This window comes from Rana temporaria, chromosome 3, assembly GCF_905171775.1.
Source record: "Rana temporaria chromosome 3, aRanTem1.1, whole genome shotgun sequence".
Taxonomy (NCBI): domain Eukaryota; kingdom Metazoa; phylum Chordata; class Amphibia; order Anura; family Ranidae; genus Rana; species Rana temporaria.
The window spans coordinates 119,086,255-119,098,675 of NC_053491.1; the positions used below are offsets into that span (position 1 = coordinate 119,086,255).

At 44.4% G+C, this 12,421-nt stretch overlaps 1 protein-coding gene across 7 annotated transcripts in view; it reads left to right on the forward strand.

The window, feature by feature from the left end:
- LOC120931668 (collagen alpha-1(VII) chain-like) overlaps positions 1-12,421 on the forward strand; it is a 495,674-nt gene that overhangs the window by 148,848 nt on the left and 334,405 nt on the right. For all 7 annotated transcript variants that reach the window (XM_040343324.1, XM_040343325.1, XM_040343318.1 and 4 more), the window contains exons 32-34: positions 6,909-6,953; positions 11,658-11,726; positions 11,938-12,033. In XM_040343324.1, the coding sequence (XP_040199258.1) occupies positions 6,909-6,953; positions 11,658-11,726; positions 11,938-12,033 (210 nt within the window). The remainder of the gene's footprint in view (positions 1-6,908; positions 6,954-11,657; positions 11,727-11,937; positions 12,034-12,421) is intronic.

Sequence of the window (12,421 nt, forward strand, 5' to 3'; positions counted from 1 at the left end):
TTTGGTTTTTAATTGATTTATTTTTTAAATTAGGGTACAACCCAAAAGAGTGAGAAAGATCTAGGGTTGCCACCTCATCCCTTTAAACCCGAACACATAGTAATTACACACGTCCTGGGGCTAATTTAATGTCGATAAGGCACCAAGTGAGTTTAATTAGCAGTACCTTAGTCAGCCAGAGAACCTGTGTAATTAATATGTTTTTGCTTTTAAAGGGATAAGGTGGCAACCCTAGAAAGTTTAGAAAAACAAGAATGGCTGGGTAAGGCTGGCCCAGTGTCTATTCTGCACAAGGTACAGACAAGTGGGATCCATGCCTGGTTCATTTTAATGAACGTGAGCTTGTCCACATTGTCTCTGAACAGGCGGCTGCGCTGGTCTGTGATAACGCCCCCTGCTGTGCTAAATACACGTTCAGATAATACACTGGCTGCAGGGCAGGCCAGCACCTCCAAGGCATAAAGGGCAAGCTCAGGCCATGTGCCCAATTTGAAGACCCAGAAGTTTAAGGGGGCAGACCCGTCATTCAGTACGTGTAGGCGTGTGCACAGATACTGCTCAACCATGTTGGTGAAATGCTGCCTCCTGCTAAAACGTTCCATATCAGCTGGTGGTGCTGGTTGTTGTGGCGTGCTGACAAAGCTTTTCCACATTTCAGCCATGCTAACCCTGCCTTCTCCTCTGCCTTTGCCTTGTGCTTCCACTGTGCCCCCGCTGTCAGGTGGGAATTCCACCAGCAGCGCGTCTACCAGCGTGTGCTTGTACTCGCGCATCTTGCGATCACGCCCCAGTGAGGGAATTAAGGACGGTACATTGTCCTTGTAACGGGGATCCAGCAGCGTGGCCACCCAGTAATCAGCACCTGTTACAATGTACGAAACACGGCGGGCTGTGGTGGACGTGCTAAAATGAAAATTTTATTTTATGTTATAATTAGAATCACTGAAATATTTCTCTTTCCTATATTCCTTATACTGTTTGTACGCATTATGCATATGTATGTATGGGTATGATCAATAAGTGTTTGTTTTCCTTAAAATAGCTTATATCAGGAATACTATATGATGGTTTTTAAGGTTACCATTTGAAGTGGAGATACAAAGGAGAGCTGTTTGTTCAGAAGCCATTTCCTCTCCATTTGTTACAAATGTGTTCAGCCCTTCCCCCCTATTGCATTCCTAGATGGCTTTTATTCCAAAACCCCCTTCTCATTCCTTGCTCTGTATGGAACTGTATGGAAGAGGAACCCCCCCCCCCCCGTGTGAAGCTTGTGGAGGAAACTTGCTGAGCTGACAATGAACTTTTATGTCACATGAACTTATAAGGAGGATGTGTGTGCAGCTTTCCCAGGAATGGACTTGTGAGAAGAAACCATCCCCTATATGAACTGACCTATGAGGGTGCCATGTGCTACAGACATCACAGGGAGGGTAGAATGGGTGAGGGGTGGGTAGAATGGGTGTGTCTGTATAATGTGAACCAATCAATGCATGTTTTGTGATTCTATGCTTTTAATAAAGCTGTGGGGGCCATAGCTCAGGCCCTCTCTTGGCTGTTGAACGTTGGAAGGTGAGAATGTGAAATCTTTTTGTCTGGATTGCATGCTCTCATTAATTTGAATCAGGCGGTAGAATGGGTTTCCTCCCTGAGAAATTGTGTCAGGAAAATAATTAGTCCACATCAGGTCGTTGCGGAGACACTGCAGCATGTAATCGCTCATGTGTGCCAGGCTGCCCAGAGGCAACGAAAAGCTGTCCTCTGTGAGAGGTGTATTATCTGTGTCCTCTGTATCCCCCCAACCACACACCAGTGATGGCTATGAGCTGGTCTGGGTGCCACCCTGCTGTGAACATGGTTCCTCCTCCTCCTCCTCATCCTCCACCTTATCATCCTCCAGAACTGTGCCCTTGCTGGACAATTGTGTACCTGGCCTTTGTTGGTGCAGGAACCCACCCTCGGAGCCACTTGTGAATGACTGCCCTGAAAACCTTGGAAATGATCCAGATTCCTCCTCCTCCTCCTCCTCCTCCTCCTGTGCCACATCCTCTTCCATCATCGCCCAAAGCGTTTTTTTCAAGGAGGCATAGAACTGGGATAGTAACGCTGAGAACGGCGTCATCGGCACTGGCCATGTTGGTGGAGTACTCGAAACAGCGCAACAAGGCACGCAGGTCTCACATGGAGGCCCAGTTATTGGTGGTGAAGTGGTTCTGTTCTGCAGAGCGACTCATGCGTGCATGCTGCAGCTGAAACTCCACTATCGCCTGCTGCTGCTCGCACAGTCTTGCCAGCTCGTGCAAGGTGGGGTTCCACCTTGTGGGCACGTCACATATGAGGCGGTGAGTGGGAAGGCTGAAGTTATGCTGCAGCGCTGCCAGGCGAGCAGCAGCAGGGTGAGAACGCCGAAAGTGTGCACAGACGGCCTGCACATTCTGTAGCAGCTGTGGCATATCGGGGTATGTTTTCAGGAACCTCTACACCACCAAATTCAGCACATGCGCCAGTCAAGGGATGTGGGTCAAACCAGCTAGGCCCAGAGCTGCTACGAGATTTCACCCGTTATCGCACACCACCAGACCCGGCTTGAGGCTCACTGACGCCAACCACTCATCGGTCTGTTGTTCCATGTCCCTCCACAACTCCTGCACGGTTTTTCCCCCAAACAGGAAAGTTTTAAAACTGCCTGCTGGCGTTTACCAATGGCTGTACTGAAGTTGGTGGTAAATGTGTTACGCTGACCGGATGAGGAGGCGGTAGAGGATGAGAAAGCGGAGTAGGAGGAGTTAGCAACAGGAGGTAAACTGAAGCACCCTGCAATCCTCGGTGGTGGAAGAACATGCACCAAATTGCTATCCGCCTCAGGCCCAGCCGCCACTGCATTTACCCAGTGCGCTGTTAGGGAGATATAACGTCCCTGACCGTGCTTACTGGTCCACGTATCCGTAGTTAGGTGGACCTTGGCACAGATGGCGTTGTGCAGTGCACACCTGATTTTGTCCCCCACTTGGTTGTGCAGGGAAGGGATGGCTCACCTGGAAAAGTAGTGGGGTCTGGGCACGACGTACTGTGGGACAGCCAATGCCATCAGGCTTTTAAAACTCTGCGTCTCCACCAGACGGAATGACAGCATTTCAAAGGCCAGGAATTTTGAAATGCTGGCATTCAGGGCCAGGGATCGCGGGTGGGTAGGGGGGTACTTCCTCTTCTGCTTAAAGTGTTTGGGAGGTAGAGAGCTGAATGCTTCCATGGGACATTGTGGAGATGTTTGGTGACCCAGGTGGTAGTGTTGCTTGCCGGTCCTCCAATTGCGGGGTGGCAGGTGGCACTGTCACTACAGAGGTGGATGAAGAGGCCGAGAGGCCCAAGACTGAAGCAGAAGAGGAAGCAGGAGGAGCCAGAGACCTTTCTTGGTTTTTGAGGTGTGTACTCCACTGCAGCTCGTGCCTTGCACTTAGATGCCTGGTCATGCAGGTTGTGCTCAGGTTGAGAACGTTTATGCCTCGCTTTAGCCTCTGATTGCACAGCGTGCAAACCACTCGTGTCTTGTCATCAGCACATTGTGTGAAGAACTGCCACGCTAGGGAACTCCTTGGACCTGGCTTTGGTGTGCTCGGTCCCTTGCTGCGTTGGGCAGTAGCAGGCGTACTGTCTAGGGGACGGACGCTCCACTTTGGTACCCTGCTCCCTCTTCTGCTGTGCTGGTGGGTCTGTGCGACCACCGCCTCTTCCTCCGAACTACATGGGTCACCTGCATGAGGTTGATTCCATGTGGGGTCGAGGACCTCATCGTCCACCACATCATCTTCCACCCAGTCTTCACCACTGTCCTCCTTGTCGGTCTGCACAATTGCAAAAGCAGCAGCAGTTGGCAACTGTGTCTCATCATCATCCGAGACGTGCTGTGATGGTCCCCCTATGAACTCATCTTGAAACATAAGTGGTTGGGCATCGGTGCACTCAATCTCCTCCACTTCTGGGGCAGGGTTAGGTGGATGGCCCTGGGAAAACATGCTAACAGACTCATCAAAAAGCAGAAGAGACTGCTGCATGATTTGGGGCAGAAGAGACTGCTTGGCCGATTTGCAAGGGGGTGAGGTGAAAGACTGATGGACATCGGCTGCAGGTGCCAACTCTGATCTTTCAGCACAAGACTGGTTGGGAGACAATGTGAAGGAACTGGAGGCACTGTCAGCAACCCAATCTACTACCACCTGTTCTGCTCCTGGCCTCAACATTCGTAGAGCCGGATTAGGCCCGACCAAATACCGCTGCAGGCTCTGTCGCCTACTCGCACCTGAGAAAGGTGTTTCACTTGTGCGTGTAGCTGGCACAGATCGACCACATCCTCTCCCTGTAACAGGAGCTCCACCAGCAGCACCACCACCGCGGCCACGTCCCTTATTTGACGTTTTCCTCATATTTAAAAAAATTTAGGATCTTGCCCTAAATGGGTGTTTTTTGAATAGAAGAACACTAGCTAAAGTGTTTATCTCACACCTACAGATATGCAGGAAACGCACAAAAAAAAGTTATTTGCCCAAAATAATTATTTTTTTGAATAGCACAATAGAAAACAGTATGTAAAGTGTGTATCTCACACGTACAGATATGCAGGCAAGACTGCAAACACTGGAGGAAAAACTGTAAAATATATTTTTTTGCCCAAAATGGGTGTTTTTTTAATAGAACAATAGAAGAACAGTAGCTAAAGTGTTTATCTCACACTTACAGATATGGAGGAAACACGGCAAACACTGCAAAATATATTCGTTTGCCCTAAATGGATGTTTTTTGAATAGCACAATAGAAGAAAAGTATATACAGGGTGTATCTCACAGGAACATATGCAGTGCTGGTGCAATATGCAGAGTATCTCACAGGAACAGATGCAGTGCAGCTGCATTTTGATTTGTGAACCAGGACTGGCTCCTATATAATTCTCTCCCTATAAGAACAAGCAGGAACCTTGCCCTAAACTATCTAATGCAGAGTATCTCACAGAAAGAAATGCAGTGCTGGTGCAATATGCAGAGTATCTCACAGGAACAGATGCAGTGCAGCTGCAATTTGATTTGTGAACCAGGACTGACTCCTATATAATTCTCTCCCTATAAGAACAAGCAGGAACCTTGCCCTAAACTATCTAATGCAGAGTATCTCACAGAAAGAAACAGTGCTGGTGTAGATTTCTGAAGCAGGATAGTCCTATCTAAATCTCTCCCTCAGATCAGAAGGAACCTTGCACTAAACTATCTAATGCAGAGTATCTCACATAAAGAAACAGTGCTGGTGTAGATTTTTGAAGCAGGATAGTCCTATCTAAATCTCTCACTCAGATCAGCAGCAGCTTTTCCCTACCCTAGCTAAAGCAGAGTGACGAGCTGTGCTATGTGCATCTAGCTTATATAGAGGCTGGGTCACATGCTGGGTCACATGCTGCACTGGCCAATCACAGCCATGCCAATAGTAGGCATGGCTGTGATGGCTTCTAGGTAAAACAAGTAAAACAAATGGTGATTGGCTGCCCTGCAGCGCACCATTACATTGCCGAACACGGGATTCGAACCCGAACTTTCAGCAAAATGTCCGGGTTCGGGTACAAAAAAAACAAAGTCCGTACCGAACCCGAACTTTACAGTTCGGGTTCGCTCAACCCTAGTATTTAGCAGTTTATATTTACTAAAATAATTGCATTTCTATGCTCTGTGTACTGTGGGAGACCAGATATAGTGAATGTATGGTCCTGGGTTTAGTAACACTTTAACTTACATTCATGCAAATCTGAAATTATGTTTTTTCAGATATACTGAATTTACAATGGTCACCCTTTATTACCTAAAACGTTCTTTCCTTATGTGACCCTTGTTATCTTTTTTTTTACTTCTCTTCTCACCAATTCTGTAAACCCATCCAAATAGGCTGCAGAGATGTACAAGTGGGATAATGTGCTTTTCTTGTTTAAAGAGTTATGCCGCGTACACACGATCATTTTTCGGCATGAAAAAAAACGACGTTTTTCAGCATGTAGAAAAAACATTGTTTTTCCAACTTCATCATTAAAACGACGTTGCCCACACACCATCGTTTTTAAAAAATGCTCTAGCAAAGCGCAGTGAAGTACAACATGTACAGTATGACGGCACTATAAAGGGGAAGTTCCATTCGTCTTTGGGCTGCTTTAGCTGATTCCGTGTAAGTAAAAGACGATTCGCGCTTTTCTGTCTGTTACAGCATGATGAATGTGCTTACTCCATTATGAACGGTAGTTTTACCAAAACGAGTGCTCCCGTCTCATAACTTGCTTCTGAGCATGCGCTGTTTTTTAACGTCGTTTTAGCCCACACACGATCATTTTTTACAACCTGAAAAACGACATTGTTTAAAACGATGTTAAAAAATGCAGCATGTTCAAAAAAAATTTGGGAGTTTTTCAGAACCTGAAAAATGATGTGAAGCCCACACACGATCATTTTAAATTACATTTTTTAAAAACAATGTTTTTTTCATGCTGAAAAATGATCGTGTGTAAGCGGCATAAGACTTGGCATAAGAGGATTAACAACCAAATAAAGCACAAGGTCACAGTGATCTCACAACTGCTGCTAAAGCTATATAAATCTTCTCTTTTGTTGTTCTTCAAGCTGCAGTCCTGAATAGGTGCTAGCTATAGTCCTCACTGTAATAATAACATAAGGTTGCAAGCTTACATTGATTTATTGTAGTTCCAATTAAAGTATAACTTATAACCTGGGTACTACCTGAGCTTATATGGCATTAATCATGCTATATGAACAATTATGTATGTGTGTGTATGTTTGTAAAAAAACTAAAAATATATTGCATATCTGTATACTGTTCATATTCTTATGTTAATGTTAAAATATTAATTATAGTTTTATGTATTTTAGGGTCTTCAAGGGTATCCAGGATCATCTGGACCAAAAGGAGACAGAGTAAGCATTTTAGAAAAAGGAAAATTGGGGTTACAAGATGTTTGTACTTTTTTATATTAACTGCTTCACCCCCGGAAGATTTTACCCCCATTCTGACCTGAGCGATTTTTACAATTTGGCACTTTAACTGACAATTGCACGGTCATGCAAAGCTTTGCCCAAACTAAATTTGCGTCCTTTTCCCCCACAAATAGAGATTTCTTTCGGTGGTATTTGATTACCTCTGCAGTTTTTTTTTTTTGCGCTATAAACAAAAAAAGAGTGACAATTTTTAAAAAAATACCCCAATTTTTTATTTTTTGCTATAATAAATATCTCCCAATTAAAAAAAAAAATTCTTCATCAGTTTAGGCCAATATATATTCTTCTACATATTTTTGGTAAAAAAAATCGCAATGAGCGTATATTGGCTGGTTTTCACAAAAGTTATAGGGCCAGATTCATGTACATTTGCGGCTGCGTAACGTATAGCATTTACGTTACCCCCGCCGCAAGTTTTACGGGCAAGTGCTTGATTCACAAAGCACTTGCCTGTAAAGTTGCGGCGGCATAGCGTAAATCCCTCCGGCACAAGCCCGCCTAATTCAAATGGGGCGTGGAGCATTTAAATTAGGCGCGTTCCCGCGCTGAACGTAATTTTTTGAACGTCGACGTGAGTTACGTCCTTTCCTATTCACGGACGACTTATGCAAAAAAAAAAAAATTAAAAATTCGACGCGGGAACGACGGCCATACTTTAACATAGCAAGTCTATCTATACGCCACCAAACAGCAGCTTTAACTATACGCCGGGAAAAGCCGACTAGCGACGACGTAAGAGAATACGTCGGCCGCGCGTACATTCGTGGATCGACGGAAAATGCTAATTAGCATACCCGACGCTGAAAACGACGCAAACTCCACCCAGCGGGCGCCGAAGTATTACACCTACGATCCGAAGGCGTACGAAGCCGTACGCCTGTCGGATCGAAGCCAAAAGCCGTCGTATCTTGGTTTGAGGATTCAAACTAAAGATACGACGCGGCAAATTTGAAAGTACGCCGGAGTATCAGTAGATACTCCGGCGTACTTCTTCTGTGAATCTGGCCCATAGCATCTACAAACTATGGGAAAGATTTATAGCATTTTTATTATTTTTTTTTTAGCGGTGATCTTTAGTGGTATTTTGACGTTGCAACAAACAGATTGAACACTTTTGACACTTTTTTGGAACCATTGACAATTATACAGCAATCAGTGTTATAAAAATGCACTGAATACTGTGTAAATGTCACTGGCAGGGAAGGGGTTAACACTAGGGGCAATCAAGGGGTTAATTGTGTGTACTCAGTAGGAACAAATTACATGTTTCCTCTTCCCTGACAGAACAGGGATTTGTGCGTTTACACACACAAATCCCTGTGCTGGCGCTCGTGCACGTGATGAATGCCCTCTAGTGGCTGAAAAAGAAGAGGTACCCGTACGGAATTTCGCCCATAGGAGCCATTCTGCCACATTATATCTGTGTGAGCCGGTCAGGAACCATTGAATTGTCCATTTTATCTTGTGCACAGGATGAAAGCTATGGAACATGCCAATAGTGCTGCCATCTAATTGAACAAAATCATATCTTTCACCACTTATCTTATTAACGGCAACTTCACATCTTCACTTTTCTTCTGTGACGTTTCACATTTGACATACTGGCTTCTCAGTGCAGAGTGCCACTAACATGGATGCACATCCCGCAACAGTTATTTCAGTGCAGAGCACAAGTACACATCTCTTTGTCTTGGGAGCACCATAGAATTGGGACCACTTCTCTATGTATACTAAATTTACTGCCTCAGGCTCTCTATCACCGAGTCAAAGGACTAGCAGCTGAGGGTCAGGGAACAAAGTGCCTCCATTAGTATAGTGAATTTGGTGTTGAATTATTCACTTTAAGGCCATCACAGAGAACAAGGTCTGGAGGAAATAAGATTTAATCTCCAAATACGAAAATGCTTCTTCACAGTAAGAGCTGTGAAAATGTGCAATAGATTCCCTCAATGGCTGGTTCTGTTCAGCTCAGTAGATTGCTTTAAAGACAGCATGGATTATTTCCTAAATATACCTAATATAACTGGACACTGATATTTATAGGTAAAGTTGATCCAGGGAATATCCAATTGCCTCTTGGGGATAAGGAAGGATTTTTTCCCCTGATGGAGCAAATTGGATCATGCTTTGTTGGGATTTTTTTTTTTTTGCATTCCTCTGGATCAACTGTGGGTATGGGAATGTGTACTGTATATAGGATTGTACATTTTTTTTTACCTTTTATCGGTTGAACTGGGTGGACTTTTTTCAACCAGACTAACTATGTAACTGTGTAACTATGTTCACCCCACTACAGGACCTTTAGAAAAGGTCTGGGGTAGACAAGGTGACCCCCAGCTATTCCTCACATGATCTGTGCCACCTTGCCTCCGAATTCAGCCATGCATAGGGTCCTTTAGATTAACTCTGTGTAGGTCTACATCTTGTCAGCTCTGGGGTGTCCTTTTCCAATACCCTGGAGTAACACAGTCTCTCCTGAGAGGGAGAGCGTACCCAGTCAGCTCCTACGGGGGATTCCTCCTCCCTCCTTCTGCTCGCTGACACTGCATAATGCGAGTGCTCACACAACCACAGCTGCCCGATCTGCTCCTTCCCCTGCATCCTCATTGGCACGGAGAAGAGTGAGTTGCAGGAAGGACTCCACGAGACTGTGGGGGGGGGGGGAATCAAGCCTTCATCTCAGTTACCGAAAAAACAAACTGATTTCTCCCATCCTTAGGACAGGAGAACCAGCCTGTAAATTCCGAGAGTGGTGACTGCAAGCTGAGCCGAGTGTCAGTCTATGACACTCTTTCACAGCCCAGTGAGTCCAGCCACTCCCCCTCACTCTGCTCACATACGAGCAGGGAGGAATACAGCTCCTCCTCCTTCCAGTCGTGCCCACACTATCCCAGCGTGCTGTATCTGAAGAGGGGATGTGTGGGCGGGAAATATGAAAATCAGCAGCATTCCTGGCTGTGTGTGAATCATGCCTGAGATTTTAGCCTGGACCGTGTAGGGATCAACTGTGTAGGTCTACATCTTGGCAGCTCTGGGGTGCCATTTTCCAATTCTCTGGACTCTCCTGGGTCCTGTCCACAGCTGGCATTTATATGGGCACCTATTCTACCCATTATATAACATGAGGAGAAATTTTTCCAAAGTTATAAGCACCTGCTTATAACTTTCCCATGTCTTAATGGCAGAGTCATCTAGGGGCAGGCAAGCTAACTGCACCTGCCAACAAGCTTTACTGTACCACTAGACATTAGATGACAGTCCCCTTCATGTCTACAGAAAGTCTCCCACCATCTGGTTGTAGTGTGTGAGAACAGATCATCTTGTAGGTTAGGAAATCAACAGAGGCCTAGATTCAAGAAGCAATTGCGTCTGCGTAACCATAGTTACGCAGCGCAATTGCTTACTTGCGCCAGCGTTACGAATGCTCCTGATTCAGGAACCTCGTTACGCCGACGGCAGCCTATGATATGACTAGCATAAGGCTGAATTCTTACGTTGGCCGCTAGGGGGCGTTCCCATTGTGGTCAGCGTATAGTATGCAAATTGCACACTAACGCCGATTCACAACGTTAAATGATTCCCGCCCCCTACGGGATCATTTAAATTACGCGCCCTTACGCCGGGCATTTTTGAGGAGCGCCCATGCAAATTACGTGGCTACTGCTTCGTGAATGAAGCGTAGCGCAAATAATTTGCGGGGGCGCAGGGCAAAAACGGGACTCTGCGCCTCCGTAAGGAGTGCGCAGCGGTACCTGAATCTACCCCACAGTGTACAACGGCCGCTTATTTTCTTTCTAACTTCTTCCATAGTAGGTATCCAATCCTGTTTCCCGAGGACAGTCAGATTTTGCATACAAGATTCCCTTTTAGATTTTGGGTGGTTTACAGTATAGCTACCATATTTCTAAGATCAAATGTTAATCCCCTTAACAGAAACAGATGAATTCTTTGTGACTTGCTTAGTTTTAAAAACACTGGCTTAGGTTAATATGATTTGATCATTGGGGAATATGCAACATTTTTGAGACTGTTATACCATATACATGTCTAGCCCAAACAGATTTCTTTAGTTTTTGAAAGAGTGTGAATTAGAACTCATCAGGTATTTACTGCTATTTGGGGCTCTGTTAGAGAGAATGTTATCACTTCCTGCCACAACTGTTTCTGCACACAGAACCCGAGGGAACATTTGCAAAATGGACACAAACAGCAATAAAAAATTTGACAAGGGTTTTAGACTTCCCCTACTTAACATAATAATAAAAAAAAAAATCTGTGTTGCTATTTTCCCGCACTTTCTACTGTCTGATGAGACTGTGAAACTGGTGAACAGTGAGGCAGAGTGGGACAGTGATATAGCTTTGGATAGCATTGAAAAACATCAGGGGTTCTAATCCTTTCTAACACTATCCAAAACAAAAGAAAAAGTCCCATTTAACATACTGTATTATATACTATACCATAGCTCACTTGGGGTTCTTTTTAGATACTATAAAACTGTTTACTATAAAGTATTTTAAGCTAGCCACACATGCTAACTTTATAAAAACTGGAGTTAACATGACTAGACTAAAACTGACTTGAGTATCAGAATATTTACATTTATTTGTTCTTCTTGCATAGGGAGAGCCAGGCTATGTGCTTGGGGCAGTTGATGGACTGGCTGGTCTTGGTGGTATTCCTGGATCACCCGTAAGTGTTTGCATAAAGAAGTACAAAATAGAATGAATTATGTGAACAAAGTACATGTAAATAATATGCCAAATTGTTACCCTAAAATCAGAGTGACTTAAAATGTTTTACATTCTAATACATATAAAAAATTTTGTTTCATTATTGTATGTGTGTATATTTTCACACCCCATTGTATTCCTTACTGATTGTATTACCCTTATTACTTTAGGGTGCAAAGGGTTATCCTGGGACTCCTGGCCTTCCTGGTCCTCCTGGCATTCCAGGATTTCCAGGTCCCCTAGGTCCTCCAGGACTCTCTATCAAGGTTTGTGTAAAATATGTATGTTTTTTGTACTGCACTAACTGTTGTTTAAGTGGAGTGATAAGACATAACCTAATTGTAAAAAGCTAATCAAAATAGATGCCTAACTTATAAGTGGTTCATGGTAATTCTGAATCATCCAATAACTTATTGTATCTCTCTATTACCTCCAGCAACAAGAACTACTCACCATAGTCCCTGCTTCCTACCCAGCTTGCTAACTCATACCCCTGGGTAAAATTTAGATATCTCAATATGTTTCCCATTCTGTTACATTTTTAAAATGATGAAGCAAATTAATTACCATGGCAAGTGTGTTGACTTGGCCAAACCAGTGCACCATCATCGTCCTTGAGAGACATAGTAAAGCAATATATACCTATTATATATG